The 20,578-nt window shown below is 43.6% G+C and overlaps 1 protein-coding gene across 1 annotated transcript in view; it reads right to left on the reverse strand.

The window, feature by feature from the left end:
• Positions 1 to 20,578, reverse strand: part of MEGF6 (multiple EGF like domains 6) — a 635,985-nt gene that overhangs the window by 66,945 nt on the left and 548,462 nt on the right. The window contains exons 15-23 of the mRNA XM_075328936.1: positions 14,806 to 14,934; positions 14,423 to 14,551; positions 12,647 to 12,781; positions 10,573 to 10,707; positions 9,201 to 9,326; positions 2,634 to 2,765; positions 2,257 to 2,385; positions 621 to 752; positions 342 to 470 (exon numbers count right to left, since the gene is read on the reverse strand). Coding sequence (XP_075185051.1) covers positions 342 to 470; positions 621 to 752; positions 2,257 to 2,385; positions 2,634 to 2,765; positions 9,201 to 9,326; positions 10,573 to 10,707; positions 12,647 to 12,781; positions 14,423 to 14,551; positions 14,806 to 14,934 — 1,176 coding nt within the window. The remainder of the gene's footprint in view (positions 1 to 341; positions 471 to 620; positions 753 to 2,256; positions 2,386 to 2,633; positions 2,766 to 9,200; positions 9,327 to 10,572; positions 10,708 to 12,646; positions 12,782 to 14,422; positions 14,552 to 14,805; positions 14,935 to 20,578) is intronic.

A 20,578-nucleotide genomic window follows, 5' to 3' on the forward strand; every position in this document is an offset into this window, starting at 1 on the left:
AGAATGACTGCAAATTTTAAGAAGCTGTAATATACAAAATTCATCTATGAAGATGAATATAACCCACAAGTTCCTCTCTTTGGCCTCATCTCCTGCTTGGGGCTATGGGGGCATGCTGGGCATTGTAGCTCTGCAGCAGCTGGAGGCCACAGGAGAAACACTTTGTTTTTATATGTAACTCAGCATTTATGTGCATGACATCTTTTATATACAAAACCAAGGAACTCTGCGTAACTATCATTCTCAGTGTCTATCATTCTGCCGGTGACTAGAAGCCAGAGACCAGGCCTGAGATCCCCATCTTATCATCCGAACGTGGCAGTAATCATAGGCATACTTACCAATTTCACAGTAGGTCCCTCGCCAGCCAGGGGCACATGTGCAGGCCCCACTCACGTGGTCGCAGAGGGCGCCGTTCTCACACTGACACTGGTGTCTGCAGTCTGAACCGTACCAGCCGGCCGGACACTCTGTTGGAATATAGAGGCTCCCAGTTATACATGTGCACAATGTGTGAGGCCTCCCTAAGGCATTAGTTCCCAGGATGTAGAGTCAGCCATGCTGTCCACATCTGCTGGGACATGTAGTGTTAATGAGGGAGGATAATACCATGGACTTACTGTGATCACATTGCCGCCCCGTGTAGCCGGACTCGCAGACACAGTCCCCCGATACGGGGTTACAGCCCCAGTCACTGTTACTGCAGTTGCAGCTGCTGACACAGTCCGCTCCCCAGAAACCGCCGTCACAAGCTGTAAAAGAAACATGATAAGCCTTGGAAAGGTATTTATCAGAAAAAGAAGACTGTGATGGCACAAGATATTTTCAGATTATTGGGTGCTGGGCTGTCAGTATGGTGCAGGGCTGGAAAATCTTTTTATAATTCTATATAATGTCTGTCCGCTATTTCATCCTTTTCTGCTCAATTTCTAATACTGAACATGAACAAATCAGAATTCATCATCTTTCCCCCATTTCACTCTACCTCTCCACATGTCCTATCCATCAGAGTCAATGACTGCTCACTCTCCCCAGTCCCGGGTGCTCGCTGCCTGGGGGTACCCCTTGACTCTGCTCTCTCGTTCAAGATACATATCCAAGCCCTTTCCACCTCCTGCCATCAGCAACTCAGAAATACCTGGATGGATCCATACATTCCTTGACCAAAAATCTGCAAAAACACTAGTCAATGCCCTCATCATCTCCCGCCTCAACTACTGCAACCTGCTCCTGCTCTGTGGCCTCCCTTCTAACACTCTCACACCCCTACAATCTATTCTAATCCATCTGTCCCCTGCTTTTTCCCAGCCTTTCCACATTGCCATTCCCTTCACTGGCTTCCCATTGCCCAAAGACTCCATTTCAAAACACTAGCCATGACATACAAAGCCACCCGCAACCTGTCTCCTCCTTACATCTGTGATCTAGTCTCCTGGTACTTAACTGTACGCAACCTCCGATCCTCACCAGATCGCCTTCTCTACTCCTCTCTTATCCCCTCTTCTCACAATCGCATACAAAATTTCTCCTGCACCTTCCCCATACTCTGGAACTCTCGAGCTCAGCATATCAGACTCTCGCTTACTGTGGAAACCTTCAAAAGGAATCTAAAGACCCATCTCTTCCGACAAGCCAACAACCTGCAGTAACCCTCAGTCCAGTACACCACTGCGCAACCAGCTCTACCCTCACTTACTGTGTCCTCACCCATCCCCTGTACACTGTGAGCCCTCACGGGCAGTGTTCTCTCCTCCTGTAGACTGTGAGCCCTCGTGGGCAGGGCCCTCTCTCCTCCTGTAGACTGTGAGCCCTCGTGGGCAGGGTCCTCTCTCCTCCTGTAGACTGTCAGCCCTCGCAGACAGGGTCCTCTCTCCTCCTGTAGACTGTCAGTCCTTTCGGGCAGGGTCCTCTCTCCTCCTGTAGACTGTGAGCCCTCGTGGGCAGTGTCCTCTCTCCTCCTGTAGGCTGTGAGCCCTCGTGGGCAGTGTCCTCTCTCCTCCTGTAGACTGTGAGCCCTCGTGGGCAGTGTCCTCTCTCCTTCTTTAGACTGTGAGCCCTCGCGGGCAATGTCCTCTCTCCTTCTTTAGACTGAGAGCCCTCGCGGGCAGGGTTCTCTCTCCTCCTGTACCTGTCTTTGCCTTGTATTGTTTTATTATTGTACTGGTCCCTATTATATATACCCTTTTTCACATGTAAAGCGCAATGGAATAAGTGGCGCTATAATAATAAATAACAATGAATAGTAATATACGGTACCTCTCCTGCAGTTGTGTCCAGTAAATCCAGGTGGACAAGCGCACCGGCCGGTTAAGGGGTCGCATTGGCTATCTTCCTGACAAAGGCACCGTGACTGGCAGCCATGCCCAAACCAACCACTGGGGCATCCTACAGATAAAACAAAAGTCATACCGGGTTTATCACTGGGTTTGCACAGACGGTATCATATAAGTCTCAATCCCCCCCCCCCAAACCTATTCTTGCTCTATATAAGTTTTAGTTATTATTGTAATTCTGGAATTGTATTCATTCATCAGAAAGAATACGATGAACAAGGGAAGAGGGATTTACCATTATAATACTTGAGGAAGATGACAGCTTACAGATGTGCGGCTTTATTACAGTGTGTTACTTACGGTCTTTGCAGTGGTCTCCGGTGTAGCCAGGCTCACAGATGCACCTCCCGGTGGCAGGGTGGCAGCGGCCATCATTGTCACACACTGGGCAGATCTCCAGACAGCCGGACCCCCAGCGTCCTATGGGGCAATCTGCAACAAACACACAAGAATGGAAAGTATTTACAAGCACAAACCACAGGGCCACTTGTTAATTCCTCAGCTCATATCCGGGCTCCAAATTACTGCTTGTAAATCCCGAATCGTGCCAGAGCCAAATGAAGAATTTACTAGGACTCTTTTTTTAACTACTCGCTCGTAAGGGCTGCAGAAGTGACGTTGGAGGCGCTGGGGAGACGCTGCATTCACAACACAGTTAAGATGGAGCCGTCACCTGCAGGTCAGAGACATTACGGTCTGGATCTGAATGACGTTCCTCATTAGAGGGGTTTATAGCTAAAAAAAATGTCATGTAAGCATTTATTTCCCTGCTTTCAGCTGCACTGATATCAGTACATAGTCATTTGGAGTACAGCTGATGGCAGTGATATGTCAGCTCAGCCCATGTGTCTCACTAACTCTAGAGGCGTAGGTGCCTTGTTCCTCCTAGTCCAACCATGCCCGCCTAAAGCAATTATTGGCAGTTTTCTGTCTATGCACAGTGTACATAGAAAGCTGCCAATCAGTATTGTGGGTGGGGTTATACAGAGCTCAACATTCCGAGCTCTACTATTTAGCTCTACTAAATCTTCAGCAGAGACAGCTGATTCTATCCCAACTACTGCAGCCAGTAATCTACGTGATACATCACCGGACTCAGAGTCTCTGTCCCTGCATCATGCTGCTATCAGATTATATAGCAAAAACCTGTTGCCAGATTCCTTTTCATTTCTGGGAATGGAATATTAATCTTAAAAGCACAGTACATCACCTACAGTAAACTTCTTAATTTTGTTAATTATTTTTTCACAAGGACATTCACATATAGGACATCTATATCTTTGGCTGCATAATAGAGAGGTGGAGCTATAGGCATGGTGAGCCACACCCCTCAACCAAAGTTTAAATTACACTAACAGCAAAAAGAGATGGTGGTAATGGATAAAAGGGCTACGTCCTGCAGTTTTTCGTCTCCTTTCAGATTATAATATGGAATAAAACAGGACTAAAGCACCCGCACATTTAGCAACTTACCAGCGATCCCGAAAACGATGCGACCTGATAAGGATCGCTGGTAAGTCGCTGGTGAGATGTCACACAGTCAGACCTTACCAACGACTCAGTAACGATACAGGTCGCAGTAGCAACCTGTATAACGATCTCTGCTGTCATTGGGACCCTGTCACACAGTGTCAAACATAGCAATGCGTCTTGCCCAGCAGGACATCGCCTTTGAAGAAAATGGTCCAGGACATTCTGCAACAACCGGCGATCTCACAGCAGGGGCCAGGTCGTTTCTGGATGTCACACACAGCAACATCGCTAGCAAGATCGGTGTTGCGTCACCAAAACCGTGACTCAACAGCAATGTCGCTAACGATGTCGCTTAGTGAGACGTGGCCTTAAGAATCAGCAGGACATTCTACGAGGGGCTGCTGATAAGTCTTTGGATTTACCCAGAGAGAAACGAGATAGGATGATGAAACTTTACATTTAGTCTACATACTCTCCACTGATATGAACACACTTCTTAAATCGGTATTTCAAGTTCTGTAGGCCTAGCAAAAAGAAGGATTTCAGTTCTGCCTCAAACCAGGCATCTGTAGCAGCCATGGCATCAGAAATGGTGTGAAATTTGGTTTCCTTGAGGTGTTTCTTCAGGTCTGGAAACAGATGATAGTCAGAGTGAGCTAGATCTTGTGAATAAGGTGGGTGGTCAACCACCTGGAAGGCCAGCTCTGCCAGTTTTGCCGTGGTCGCTTGTGGAGTGTGAGTGGAGGCGTTGTCTTGCAGGAGCAAGGTTCCTTTGGACAGCTTGCCGTGCCTTTCGCCCTTCAATTGGTCCAAAGGTTCAATGTAATACCTTGCATTGATGGTGGAACCCTTTTGAAGGTAGTCCACTAGCAGCTCAACCTCCTTATCCCAGAACACAGATGCCATCTCCTTAGTTGCTGATTTTTGCACCCTGAACTTCTTTGGATGAGGAGAACCACTGTGCCTCCACTATTTTGACTGCTCCTTGTTTTCAGGGTCATACAAATACATCCAAGTCATTCCATAGCGACCAGTCGATGCAGGAAGTTCTTATCAGTCCGGAAACGCTGACAAACGGACCGAGAAGTTTTCACTCGCATACTTCTCTGATCTGTTGTCAAACATTTGGGGACCCACTTTGCAGATCGCTTCATCATGTCCAAATGTTCATGGATAATGACACCAACATGTTCACAGGAAATCCCCATGACGTCTGCTATTGCTTTAGCTGAAACTCCTCAATTCTCCAGTATGAGGTTGTGCACAGCATCGACGATCTCCAGAACAACAACCCCTCTCGGTCGTCCAGGACCTTCCTCATCATTGGGGCTGCAGTGGCCCGTTTTAATTTTGGCAACCCAGCTCTTAACTGTGGAATATGAAGGGCATTGATCCCCCAATGTCTGTGACCTATCACCATGAATATCCTTTGCGGACTCTCCTTGCAGAAACAAGAATTTTATCACTCCTCTGCTCTCAGTTGCTGTGAATATCACATTAGACTCCACCATTTAGTTTTCTTGCATGTGTAGAACACTGTTGCCATAAGCAACAAACACAAAATAGGTCCTAGGTAGAGAACGGATGGTATGAGCGCTTAGTCAACCCTACTAAGCTTTAAAGAACACACAGGGAATACAAACAGGGTAAAGTATATGAATAACTTATCTCCAGATGACTCAATGAGAGGAACTGCAAAAACCACAAAGTTTCCCCAGATGAATACAAGCTGACTGCTTGCACTGAAGACTTGTTAAAGGGTATTAGACCTATCACTGGCACAGAGTAAGGGGGAATGGGGGTATTTAACACGAGAAGTCCCAGAGAGGGGTCATTTAACATTTCTACCTTTGGAACCCAGAGACGGGTCGAATGACCTGAAGGATTTTAGCTAACATCCTATAATCACCGTCTTTTGTTCTGTAATTAAGGCCATTACTGTCGCACCACAGGAGGTTGTTGTTTTCTATTGAGTTTAGCCATTTAGTTTCTAGTTAGTTCTATTCAGTTTGGACTAAGGGTCATTTGACCCTCTTTCGGGACTTCAGGGGGGATCTCAAAAATTCTGGGACTTCTAGTGTTATAGACACAAAGGGAAAAGTGGACAAAACCAGCTGAAAAGATGAGGAAATCCGCAGGGTCCTAAAGAGAAAGGGATAAACCACAAGCATGGAAAAGGGAAAGTCAGAGAGTAGTTTGTGTAGCCAAACGATGTGACCGTCTACAGCCAGAAACTACAGGACTATCTGTCAAATGTGACACACCCGTGACAATTACTGGTGGAAAGACTCCCACAGGAGTCTGCAAACAACATAGCAAACATTTAATAAACCATAAACATGTAATAATCTTTTTTTATTTCTTATGAAAGTGTCTATAACTTTTACACCCCATCCCATATTGGGCATCCCCTTTAAGCCAAGCCCTCACAAGGGGAGACAGACAGCATAGCGAGGGATGTTATCCTCCCTTTGTTGGATTGTGATATGGGGAAGAATAGGATCAAGGAGGAAGATGATGATATTCTGGATTCTAACACTTTTTTCAACTTCAGCGCCCTTTTAAGACGTTCTAAGAGTGGCATTCTCTCTGGTGATGTGACTGGTATTAGACATTACCTAAGCAGCGATTCTCACAAGATATTTATGATGAAATGAATGATGCACCGGAGACTCCTCCGTTACATTACATTACTAAGGATCCTTGTTCTCTATAAAACCCAAACTTTCCTTCCATTCCACAACTGTGGCAGGAAAGTGATATACAACCTGTCGGCTCCAATAAATCACTTTTAAGAGCTCAGATATCAGCTACCTCTGCTAATTTCCTGATAAACTGGAGGAGATGATAGAACCGACAAAAAAGAAATAAGCACATTTATCTGTACACTGCGGGGGAGGGGGTATATACGCAGTATACTTTGTCTTGCGGCTCAGCACCAATTACACGCCACTGTTTTCCTTCATTTATTTCTTTTTGTGCTTACTGGAATGAACCCATTAATGCACAAAGTGTATATATTGTACACTGGCCAGCCAATAAGCAGCAGGATATAGGGGGCATGTAGCACACAACGCTGCCCCCAGGACTCCATTAATGCAGCACCAGTATTTCAGCTTAGTCCTAGTCACTTAAATGGGCCAGAGATGCAGTACCAGGCACAGCCACTACTAAAAATGCAGCGCTGTGATGATAACCCAAAAAAGGAGATGGGGTCCCTTCTGTCAGCTGATTAGCAGGGGTGCTAGGATGCCATCAGTAATGTACAAAAAAAGACAGTTGCACTGTGAAATGCTAAAGCATGCAAACCATGAATGTAAGAATATAGACATGCATTACTGGTTAAGGAAATCTAGAAAAATTTGAGACTTTTAGCATATAAAAATGGCCATTTCTATATCTGCCCAGTAGCCACGTCAAGGCATACCTCGTATACTGAGTGCCATCAGATTTTTTGTCTAGATTATGGAGTCATGCCCTCTGACTGTGCACCCTGCCCTCATTAGTCACAGGTGATTTTATTACCTAATAGCAGGTACCTACATGCCCATACACAGGAGTTTTTTAACCCAGAGAGAGGCGTTAGAGTAGCCTTGATGTGGCTACTGGGCAGATAGAGAAATAGCCATTTTTGTATGCTACATATCTCAATGTTTCCTAGATTTCCTTAAGCAATAATGCATGTCTATATTTTTACATTCATGATTTGTATGTTTTAGCATTTCAGAGTGCAGCTGTCTTTTTGCTATTATATGTCATGTTCAGTTTTGCACCTGCTCAGACTGCATGTTGGGAGTACCGTCAGTTTTTTTTTCGTTTAGATAATGCCATCAGTAATGTAGTCACAGAGAACCCAAATGTACATCAACCCTGGAACTTACAGAGGTCATCCACTATTGGGGCCCTTTTTAAATAAAATACCAAAAAAATAATGCAAATATTTTGGGCCAAAAATCATTTTTGCAATTGGGTTTCATTAGGAAGTTTGCCCAGTTTGGCTTTTAAACGATCTTTGTTTCCCTGTACATTCAACTTTAATGTGGTCTGTGGTCATACATCCACTAAGAGGAGCTCAGAAAAAGAAGAGGCAAAAGCAGTGCAAACTCCCTGCCAGACCGTCATGGCAGATTCTCATAAATCTCATTCTGCAACCAGCAATAAACAGTGCAACACAGAGGCCACATAAAGCAATGGGTGCAAAATGTTTATTGATATCCAATAGCAAAAATAATGTTTTATTCCAACATACAAGAAAAAGACTGATTGCACATCTTACCTTTCTGTGAACACATGCAAACCGAACATCAAACATAGTAACAGAAAAGAGACAGCTGCACTCTGTAGTGCTCAGATATGTGTAACAATGAATATGGGAATATAGACATGCATTACTGCTATGAAAAAATATGTAAAAATTGAGATACTTAGCACACAAAAATGGACAGTTTTATGTGAGCCCAACAGCCGATGGCAAGGTGACCTCTTTATGTTACTGTCTCTTTCTTGTTACCGTGTTTCATGTTCAGTTTGCACCTGCTCACACTAGAAAGTTAGGAAGTGCCATCAGTCTTTTTCTTAGATTACAGGGTTATGCCTTCTGATTGAGCACTCCTGCTCTTCAGCCTTGGGTTATTTTAATTTTACATTTGCAGGTTCCAGTCCGCCCATAAATTGTAGGTTTTTAAATCCAAAGAGAGGTATTAGTTTGATAGGGGCTCAATAAAAAAAGGTTGCCTTGCCATGGCTGTTGGGCTCACATAACACTGGCCATTTTTGTGTGCTAAGTAGCTGAATTTTTACATGTTTTCATAGCAGTAATTCATATCTACATTCCCATATTCATTGTTCCATATATCTTAGCACTACAGAGTGCAATTGTCTCCTTTTTGTTATCCTAAAATACAGTTAGACACCACTGCAGTGTTTTGGGGGGCGTTTTCAGCGCTATAGTGGTTGCTTTTAATCTATAGTAAGTCCCCTTCCCCCTGGCTAATACTCACCCTCTGGTGTCTTCATCTCTTTTTGGCATCACTCTGGTCCCGCGGTGCCATCTTGGTGGGAAGTCAGGAGTTATGTCAGAAGCGCTCAATACAAGTCTATGGGAGCCAGAATGAGGCTATCATAGACTTGTATTGAGTTGTGACCTCCGGCGCGCTCTATGGAGCTGACAGATCAAAAATCGCAGGAGACCGAATGGAGCAGCAATGCCAGAAGATGAAGACGGCGGTAGGTGACTATAATACAGGGAGAAGGGGACTTAGAGTTTGAAGCACCACCCCAGCGGTAAAATAGAAAACAATGCCCGAGTGGTGCTTTAAAGTACAAAAAAAAATGTCCCCAAAGAAGGACATCGCCCTATATTGAGTCCTGTAGGGTCTTTTGCGTCTTGCTTACCTTTGGAGCAGTCTGATCCAGTTTTACCAGCTGGGCAAATGCATGTTCCATCCACATGGTTGCACGGAGCGCCTCCACATGTGCAGGACTGTAAGCAGCTCAGGCCGTAGGTCCCTGCGGGACATGCTGTGCGCAAACAAAAATAATTATCATAATATAATAATATATTATACAACATACTTTATCCCACTTTATATATTCTAATGTCCACTGACCCGGATGCCGAGTCCATACGAGAAATCCACCTCTGCAAACTTACACAATTAAGCCATAAAGATGCCTCCGCGTCGTCCTTAGTACATGATAAATGAAGTCCAGATCTAGATCAATTATCCGCTTTATGTGAACACGCCACTAAAGCATTTTAATTGAAATTGCATTACTGATGCCTGAATCCAATCAATGCTCCCTGAATGCGCCGTAAAAGTAAAGTATCTGCAAAACTTTTCTTATGTTACCGAGAGCTTATCATAGTTTACGGCTTAAAGGTTCAAGGCAGCGAGGACCTGATCATTACTTATTGTATCTCCAAAATGTTAACCACTTTAATAACTGTGAGCTCCTCCACAACAAACTTTTTAATTACTCCCTAGCATCTGCAATAAAAAATGAAGCAATTTTGCAGTTTTCATTAAAAATCTCCTGTCGTTTTGTGCACACAGCTCCTATGCAGAGCGATCTGTCTTATAAACTTAAGAAGATGGAGGGGATAAAAAGAAGAGAATGTAACGTCAGAATCCTAATGAAGAGGATCTAAATACACAAAATTGTAGCAGACTTTTAAATTCATAGACACAGTAAAAAAAAAAAAAAATTAAGGAGGAAATACCTTGTACATGTAAGGGCCATTGTAAGTCATCACTATCAACCATAATATTATGCAATTTTAAGGGGTTGTCCAGTTGAAGAAAAATATACTTAAATCACTTTAACCTGCAAGTCATAGAACTTACTAATATAATTCTTTCTACTCTAACCTTCACTTATCCTCCATCTATTCTAGTCCCCACAACTCCGCTTTCTGGTTGGGATCCATAAATGAGAAAATGAGCATTGCTGTGTGACCATACTGCTCATGTCAATGGCCCCTCCTCTGTCTGCTCATTGGTCCTTAACTAGAAGGGCAGCGGCTGAAGTATTCAAATTAGGAGCTCAGCCACACCCCCTTCACACACTGCTCTCTACAGTGGAAAAACAGTCTCCTATTAAGTACAGCTGCCAAAGTTGGGGACCAGAGGGTACAACTGTGGTAACACCTGTAATATTAAAAATTGTCTCACTTACTGTTTTAAGCTCATTTAGTATTTTTTCTTTAACTAGACAATCCCTTGAAGGTTTGAACATTTTCCCGTCATTGTTCTTTATATGTTACCTTGGTCACAGTTTTCCCCGTGGTATCCCTGCGGACATTGCTTCAGACACTTCCCATTGGTGTGGTCACAGGATATGCCTTGTTGGCAGACGCATTTACTTTTGCAGCCAACACCATAAAATCCCGAGTCACATTCTAGAAAAGCAAAGAAGCTGTTCAGTAATCAGCCGTGTCCTATAAATACAATTCATCATGAGCTGTATAAAGAAATAAGGGCATGCACTCACTTTCCTCCTCTGGCAGACAAGGCAGGCTTATTACACATTTCTGGCCAGCAGGTGGTGCTACACTAATATACTAAGGCAGCAGTAACAGGCAGGCTGGCAGACACAGCTGACAAGTTGGCAGCTGCTTTTTCTCTAAATTTGGGAAATGCTGCCCTAATTCTTACGGCAAGAAAGTCATTGTGCTCCATGGTGAATATTAAAAGCTAAGGAGCCATCATATTTCTTATTTTGAAACTGAGTACCATTTATGTATAAAGGCATACGTACAGGAGGATGACATATAGGGAAAAGGATCGATGACATATAAGGACCAGGATGGGGTTTATATAGGGACCAGGATGGAGGACATACCATGATGGGGGATTATATTGGGACCAGGATGGAGGATATATGAGAACCAGGATGGGGGATTATATGGGGACCATGATGGCTGATATATGTGGAACAGGATATATGACATACAGGGACCAGGACAGGGGATTATATGGGGACCAGGATGGGGTACATTACTACATAAAGGGGTCAGGATGGGGAACATTATAAAAAAGGGCCCAGAATGGACAACATGATTACACGATGGGGCCAGGACAGAGAAACATGTTACATTTTGGGGGTCATTATTACAGAAGGGGGCCAGTACAGAGGAAATTATTACAGGAAGGGGCCAGGCGGGTGACATAATTTCTATATGGGGGCCAGAATAAGGAACATGGATTATTGCTTTATGGTGGCAAGTGGGAGACATAATTACTGTAGGGGCCACTTAGAAAACGTTATTACTGCTAGAATATATTTTACTTTTGAGGATACTGTTTTCTATGAGAGGAACAAAAGGGAGGTGTTGTTGCTGTGCAGGGTAGCTTAGCGTCACATTTTTTTCTTCATGTGGCACAGTGTAGAAATAGGGATAAAAAGTCGTGAATGTGTTTAGAAGCGATCTGATATAGAAGACTGTGTGTTATTTTCTGCAGAGTTGAGTCCTGGCTGGAAGAAGTGATGGCAATCAGTGCCAGATGAAGATGAAAAGCGAAGATGAATGACTTCACCTACAGATGTCACTGGTAAGTCATAGTATTACCTGTACACTATAAACTATTTTATATATAAAATATATAAAACAAAAACCAAGTCAGCTCACCTGCCAGTGTATATATATATCAAGCACAGGGTGCCCGTCGAGGACTCGGGGACATAGGGGGATCCCCCGCTGTCCCACCCAGCCGGTCATACCCTGCTTGTGAGGGGCCCCCTCCCCTCTGGGCCTCAGTGCAGTTGCACCAGCTGCACCTATTATATGTCCGCCACTGGGTCTGGTCATAGCATGGAGGTGTTTCTCCCTCGCATGTGTTATTAGTCAGTCACTATGTGGTGGTAATATGTGGTCTGGTAATGGTGTGGCCATAGTTCACACATATTTGGCTTATGACTGCTGAGGCCAGAGATTAGGTGCAGCAGACCGTAGAGGTTACAGATGGACAGGTGGTCATCCTTTGCAGTTTGATCAGGGTTCCTTTAGTACCAATTTTAAAATCTCATAAAAAACTATTCACCATACTAAGAAGCGACTGACAGTGACAGGAACAATGTGGATCGGACAGGAGGCAATGAGATTGTACATGAAGGAATAAATAGGGTAAGAAGGGTCACGTGCTTTTTCTTTTATCTACCATTACTTGTTTTTTTGTGAGTGAGGAAATTGTGTGAAAATAGGTCTGGTTAACAAAATAGGTGTGGCTTTAAAAATGTACGTGCTTTAAAAACGCGTGTAGCTTAAACATATGCATGGTTTACTAACACAAACAGGGAACCTGTTGTTAAAAATTGTAATTCCACCCCTTCATACGTACGAGTTTCGCAGGATGCTCCCTGGTAGCCGGGTTTACATGTGCAGAATCCATCCCTTTTACTACACTCCAGTGCATTGCTTTGCACACAGGTGCACTCTTTAGAACAGCCGGGTCCAAAAGTCCACTTTGGACAAGCTGAAATATAAAAAAAGAAATAACATTTTCTATATTCTCCTTGAAATTTTTCCTAAAGTGTAGCTAAAATAAAATGAAACCACACCCCTTGGGTAAACCCCGCCCCTTCAGACACACCAGCTAAATCACTTCAAAAAGCTAATTATTTATAACCTTTTATTTTTTCTATTAGATTTATTTCCAGATCTTGCAGGTGCCGTAGAAAACTGATGAATGGAGTTTTTTTTCTTATTGATTTTTAGTGGTCATGTTCCTTTAAGCGGCCAATGTTCACACACAATGAGATATCAGTCCACGAGTAGCCGATAAACTTTCTTCAGTGAATTCTGTCGATTTCAGTGGGACATTGTGACAATCCTATGTCTATGATGAGAGCTAGTCTATATCCCAGTGGGAACAGATACAAAACATATTTGGCTTCCCAACCGTCACAGAATGTTTTCTTCCCGTATACTGTACATGATCTTCTGGTTTAGTTACCCAGAATTGGTAATTTTGGCTCTTGGTTGTTCTCCATATTAAAGAGCAACCATTATTTTAATTTTTATTTAATAAATAATCAATATAATCAATAGTATGTATGAAAATAAGCAACTTTATAATATATCTAATCAGAAAAACCTTCTTTCTCCTCCTGGATTTATTTTTTTAATCTCCATTTATGGATAATATCTTTATCAAATTTGGTGAATACAGATGTTCCCACTGCTGAGATGAAAGTTGGTACTTTTAAAATTCTATAGAAGAGGGAGGAGCAACAAGACGACACATTCTGTTGTAAATTAATCTGAAACCACAGTTACAGTTCTCCATGGAACTTTATGAGCACCAACTGTCACCTCCTATCTCATAGATCTGAAAGTCTGAACTCACGTAAAGGCATTGTACACTAATAGGACCAACCCCTCACACCAGGTAATAAAAAAAGCCTATACTCACCTCCCATATTGGCGCCATTCCAGCGGCGCCGCAGTTTGTGTTCCCAGGGCTCACGTGATGTCATGCGAGCCCCACGTCCAATCAGTGTCGGGTTCCTTCTCACCGCTTTAGGACCAAACAACTTAATCAACAGGAAGTGAGCGCTGCAGTTGCTGCTCACTTCCTGTTGATTGGTCGTTTGGTCCAAAGGCAGGGGAGAGACAGAAGCCTGCGCTGATTGGACAACGGGCTCACATGATGTTCTGGGAACAAGAACGGCTGCACCACGTCGATACAGGAGGGGAGTATAGGCTATAGTATTACCTGGGGGAAGCGCGCAATCAGAAGGGGTTGTCCGAGTAGTGGACAACCCCTTTAAGAGAGATTTTACTCATAAATGGGAAATTTTTTAGAACGACTGATCAGTCTTTCTCTGATAAGATATATTACAAAGGCTACAGGTTATTGTATACTGTTGGTTTATGGGCGGAAAAAAGGTTAGTTTTTAAGGAAATGTAGGATATATACAGTATATGCATTACTGAATAATAGGTGCAATGTGATGGGTTCCTTCTCCTTTTTGAGCAGTTACAAGACATAACATTTTCAGCATGCCAAATCCGACAAGATGATTTCCTTCAAAACCTTTACATGACATATAAGTGATGTGAAGATGGAGTCAACATAAGTCAAACTAACCAAATATCATTATGAACCCCTCACCTAAGTGGCAGTAACGCCCGTAGAGGCCAGCTTCGCATAGACAGGCTCCATGGATCTTGTGGCATCGGCCCTTGTTGGCGCAGTTACATTTCTTCTTACAGGTTTTACCATAAAACCCTTTAGGGCAACCTATAGGAGAGGAAAAAAAGAATAATATTTCAATAAACAGTCTAGGGGATATATATATATTACATTTTTTGTACGTAGGAGAAAGTAGCGAATGGTGGCCTGTATTCCGCTGATGGACCCTAGGAATGGCGTCATCTAAATTTCTCCACTACTGCCCTATCTGATGACCATATCTTTCCTGTACTGCCCAGAAGTATTTCCTGGAATACTAGAATATGCTAGACAATACCAAGTTTCCCATGTGTAGACCTTACCATCCTCGCAGAACTCTCCGCTCACTCCTTGGGGGCAGCGGCACTGGCCGGTGATGGCGTCACACGTTCCACCATTTTTACAGTTACATTTCTGAGTGCAGTTCAGACCAAACGTTCCCTCCAGACAAGCTAAGAAAGGAAAAAGTAACAAGTATAATGATGAGGCGCCATGAGCGGCATCTGTACGGTACACACCGGCCATCATGAAACTATTTATTTTTTAAGACCATCCAAGCGAGAAAGGATTAATTCATCAAAGCCCAATGTATACAGATACGGACGGCTAGAAATCCTCATTATAAAGCAATAGTGCGGTATGCTATAATGAGAGAAGGTAAGCTCTATAGTGGGGGCAACGTAAACACATTTTTTTTTTTTTAGAATTTGCCTTTTACAGTTTATAAGTAGGTAAGTTTATTGCACATTTTTCTATTCCCGTGGAGAGACATTAAACTTCACACTGTGTTTTTACCTTTCCAGATATTAGCATAATTATGAAAACCCATGTCAGTGCCTAGTGGTTTGCATAAATAAAGGAGATTAGACTGTGGTGGATCCCAGGCACTGCCAATAACAAAATGTAATCCAGGCGGTAAGTATAAAAAACGTCCAGTTCATAGCAACACATTTCCTTCCTCAAGCAACTGAGAAGATGCCTGAAGAAGGAGTCAGTTCTGCTCCGAAACACGTTGCTTAAATTAGACGTTTTTTATACTTACCGCCTGGATTAACCTTTTTCAGTTGGATCCTCCGCACTCTTCCCTACTTTGTAAAGTCCTCTCTCTATTTGGTGTAAGTACAACATTTGAAACAGCAGCCATGATTGGATTATATATATCTATATATACATGTATATGTGTATATATATATATATATATATATATATATACACACACACATATATATACAGTATATATATATATATATATATATATATATATATATTTATAAAAAAAAATAAAAAAAGTCTAGGAGACTTAAACCTGCAGTTATTTCATTACTAGTTCCAGGGGTTGCAGTTTCACCCAAGCTTTGGAGGTCCATAAATGTCGCTTTAGCCAATTTGAGGGGATCAATACTTGTATAAATGCCTGATAGTTTGGGGAATCTTTTGCAGATTTTGAATTGGAGCCTCCAAGCTTGAGGTTACACCACTGCTCAAGGCCCCATACACATTTGACTAAAGTTGGAGGAACTCGCCGATATTGGCAAGAACTGCCAACAGAATGTGTACAGTGGTCTTGGGTGTCTCCTTCCAATGTCATGGTAGAGAAGGACATGTCTGGCTGAATTTCAGTGGCTTATCCTTCTCTCCTCCCTGCAGAGAAGAGGATAGAGAACAGAAGAGGGTTCAGTACAGAAAAATGTTCCTGTGTATGGCAAAAACAGGAGAGACCAAAACCAACCGACAGTAATCTAATGAGTTTGTGGGCTGTAGGAGGCAAGTCTTGTCTGATGAGTTGTGCAGGAGCTCTACAGCCATGCTCCCACTGGTCATAGTGTGGGCACACTGACAGCGCCTGCCAATCATGATGACATATACCATAGATCCTTGAAGTTACATATGCGACGCCCCTTGACTAGTCAGGTCGTCACAGGGTACTGCACAATCTTTCTCTCCCAGTGCAGGACTCAACCCCCTATGGTTCTGGGTTTCCATCTTGAAGTACTGCCTCCATCAGCATCTACAAATCCTAATCACACCCCGCACCACACCCTGTCAGGTACACCAGTGGGCTGCTAAGCTGGAATAAGGCCGCCCACCTAGGGGTCAGGCAGGGAATTGGGAGGTGACAAGTTCAGTTCAGCGGTAGCCCTCGAGCAGTCAGGAGCTCGAGGAAGCTGGGAGTTGGAGCTCCCAGGGGAGAAGCAGATTAGGTCGCAGACGGTGGTCTGGACCCGGAGGAGTCGGAGACCAGGTCACGGGAGATTGGGACTGGGTACTTGGCTAGTCTTGGAGGATAGCCAGTAGCCGCAGCTCAATAGCCGGGCTGAGGTCGAAGGCACGTCGGGGTACATGGATCCTACGTCGGGAAGAAGCTTCAAGCGACCCGGCAATTAACCTGCGGAAGACAGGGCCTATATGGACTGTTCCCATGAAGCTCAGAGATCGGGGGCACTAGCGCAACGAGGGGGATAGGGCTTCCCAAGCAAAGCAGCCCACTGAAATCCTAAGCGTGAGCTCCTAAGAGCAATCTCCTCTGCTACTCTTGGCAGGGGGGCGGGGCCTGGAAAGCTCCAAGCTGACGGGTCACTTGGACACTCTAAAATTTCTGTGCCAGGAGGCAGGCCACGGACCACCAGGCAATGCTGCAGGGTACGGGACCCGGATGAGCTCCCCAAGAGGGCAGTGACACCCAGAGACTTGGTTTACTACGTTGCCAGCGTCTGCTTTCTTGCTGAGTGAGTACCTGATTAGCCCCTGCAACCAGCGAACCTGCACTCCTCTTGCACTCCATCCCCCCATCCAGAGTCCCGGGGCCTTTCCCTACCCGTGGAGGGTAACATCATCTAGCTGCCCCACTCCATCACCTCGGTTACTCCCAACGGCAGCGGCGGTACTCCCTATTACCGCACACCACAGGTGGCGTCACAAACTTTATATCTCCCCCTGTAAATAGCCCCCTTCTTCATTCGGGTGTGACCCTTAGCCCCCGGGTCCAGAGACCCTCGAGCCACGAGCAGTGGCATCCGGATCCGAGCTGTTCGACCGCTGCTGGAGCGGTACACATAGGGTGAAGGTACGTAAGTAATAATACAGTGCCGTGTAAAGGGGACAACTGAACTCTTGTTATAAGCAACGGAGTTGGAGTTCGCAGTCAAATCCAATTTACTTTCTAGCTCTGATTATTTATTTATTTTTTTATAATTTAAGAAATATTTCCCAGGAGGAACTCTGCACATGCCCCACATTCAGCTCAGTATATAAGTAGTAACTGAAAACGATTGTTCGTGGTGGCATTAGGCCTCAGTAATTCATATATCAGCAAACGGATGTTAACACTTTAAATGTCATAATCGCCTTCATGCTAAACAGAGCGTAAAGCTGTTCCGCCAATTATTTAAAGCAGACTAATAACCCATACACACGACACCAAGTGTAGGGAACCCGGGCCAATCAAAGCAAACTCTCGTCATGATTTCTTAATTTATGAGTCTGGTGTAATAGAAAAACAATGACATCCATGTGAAATTCTAAGTGTGTATGTGACGGCCGCAGAATAGAGAGGGTCACTCTGCGTTGGATGCCACTCTCCACATACGCATTTGTGAGTTGGCCCCGATATTTTGGACAGTGATGCTTTTTTTTTAAATTTTGTTCGCCATCATGATATGATTGAAATGTAGACATTCAGATTTAAACCTTTATATTGATGGTGTGTCCCTAGGATAGGTCATCAGTGTCTCATCAGTGAAGGTATGACATCCACTGATCAGCTGTTCTTGGTGCAAGTGGTGGCCGAAAGTCCTCGGTTGCGGAGCTGCACAGCACTGCTCCACCAACTGTATAGTCAAATCAGTGGAGGGCCGATGTTCAGTACCCAGCTGCGGACCCTATACAGTTGACAGAGCTGTGCAGCTCCAAAGCTCAGCACTTCTGGACACTACCGTGAACAACTGATTGTCAGGGTTGCTGGATGTCGCACCCTCACTGATCAGACATTGGTGACCTATCCTAAGGATACGTCGTCAATGTAAAAGTCCTGGACAATCCCTTTAATGTGTTTTTCATAAATATTGCATTAAGTACTAAGAAACTACAGCCATTTTTCACTTAATCAACAATTGGGTTTAGGAGGAAACAATTAGCTTTTTTTGGTGGCAGCCTGGATCATCTACAGTATTTGTGCCTGTGCCCCTTCACTTTATGGCTTCCAATCCCTCAGTTGACCTTGATGGACATTTGTTTTTTTTCCCCCAACTATGTAAAAGTAAATGAACAAAGTAATATAATTCTAAAAATAAGCATGACTTTTTAAGACTTGGATGCAAGTACTTTACAGGCGCTGTTGGGTTGAAATCCGGAATACATGGACCTCATCTCATTTTCCTCTCTTGCAGCTCATGGTCCTTTTTGGGTCTTTCGGACTTTAGTTTTGTCGTTTAAGTAAAAAGCATGCTCTGTACACTTCACAATTCATCCTGCTTTTCCTATCTGTAGACATATTCTCGGTAAACACCAGTGACCCAGTTCCTTCTCTGCTATACATACCGAGGCCATGACGCAACCTCCAGCAGAAATTTGGTTTTCTGCCTCAAAATAAATCCTTACTTTCCTTATTGGTTTCATATGATCAAAGAATCTTGTTCCAGAACAAGTTGCTTTTTTAGATATTTTCTAGCAAATTCTAATAATATGGCCTTTCTGATCTTGAGGGTTACAAATGGTTTGCATCTTGAGATAAACAATCGGGATTTCCATCCATGGAAGCTCCTCGTAATTCTACCACTTGCCAGTGATACACCAACTTCATTGAAGTTGTGAAACGTTTTCTCTTTACTAAGTTTATAATTAGCACTAATTATCTGTTGTCTTTCAGGTTTTGGACATTCCCCATTGTTACCAATTTGTTGAGTAGCCTATCCTAAATTTTCTGCTCTCTCCAATAGATTTGTTTTTTCAGCACAATGGTGGATCCTTCATCAACATTTACACCTCTTCGCACCAAATATTGAGTTCCTACAAACAGCTGCCAAATGGAAATTTAACACTTGGAATCTCCTTATGAAATGACACAGGGACGAGCCCCTCCGGACCATGACACGGCTCATCAGTCAGTGGGACAATTACATTTGAGCCAGTAACAATGGAAAGACAATGCAAGGGGTGGTAACTATTACATGGTAATTATAATGTTTTTGGAAAACCATAATTAAATGGGAACTTTAACAAACTTTACGTAAATCAATAGTACAAGTAAATATAAGAAACTTTGCAATGTATCTTATGGAGAAATATGCTTTTTCTTCACTTATGAGCCACTTCTTCCCTCCCGCTACCTCCTGATCTCACCTTTTACTCTGAAGAAGCAATTTTAATGCATCTTACCCAGGATAAGAATGACTGCCGGATTGTGCCGCATGGCCTCGCTTTTCATCCGGAGGCCACTGGATCCGGCAAAAATTGTGAGTGCGGCTGCCGGAAGCAATGCACAATGCAACGTTTTTTGTGTGCGTCGAAAAAACGGAAGGCAATTGATCCGGCGCCGTCCGTCTTTTTTACAATGGAAGCCTATGAGCGTCGGAACAATCTTCAATCGTCAAATGACGGAATCAGGAAACGGATCCGTTTTTTGTTTCTGGCCATGCCCAAAAGTTGTGTAAATGCACTTCTGGTCACAAAAAATGTGACCACAGGTGAATGAGACGGATCCGTTTTGTTACTGGATCCGTCGCATCAGTTTTGACACAATCTGCGACGTATCCATCACATCAGGCACAAAACGGATTGTGCCTGATGGCAAAAAACTGATGTGTGAAAGTAGCCTTAGAAGGAGCCAATTCTAATACATGAATGAATTGCAACACCGGTTAGAAGATAGAGAACAACATTTCTCCATCTTCTCCATTTTGTGGGTCTGTGGGATGACATTAGTGCAGTCCGATCTTCCACACACACCCATAGACTTGAATGAGTGCACTACCTGAAATGTACTGCCAATCGCAGCATGCACGGTTTTTATTTTCTCAAGCCAAATCGCATGAGATAAAAAGCACTGATCGGCATTGCTCCATAGTATAACATCGGTCTATAAGCTATCCGATAAAACAC

This window comes from Anomaloglossus baeobatrachus, chromosome 11, assembly GCF_048569485.1.
Source record: "Anomaloglossus baeobatrachus isolate aAnoBae1 chromosome 11, aAnoBae1.hap1, whole genome shotgun sequence".
NCBI lineage: Eukaryota > Metazoa > Chordata > Amphibia > Anura > Aromobatidae > Anomaloglossus > Anomaloglossus baeobatrachus.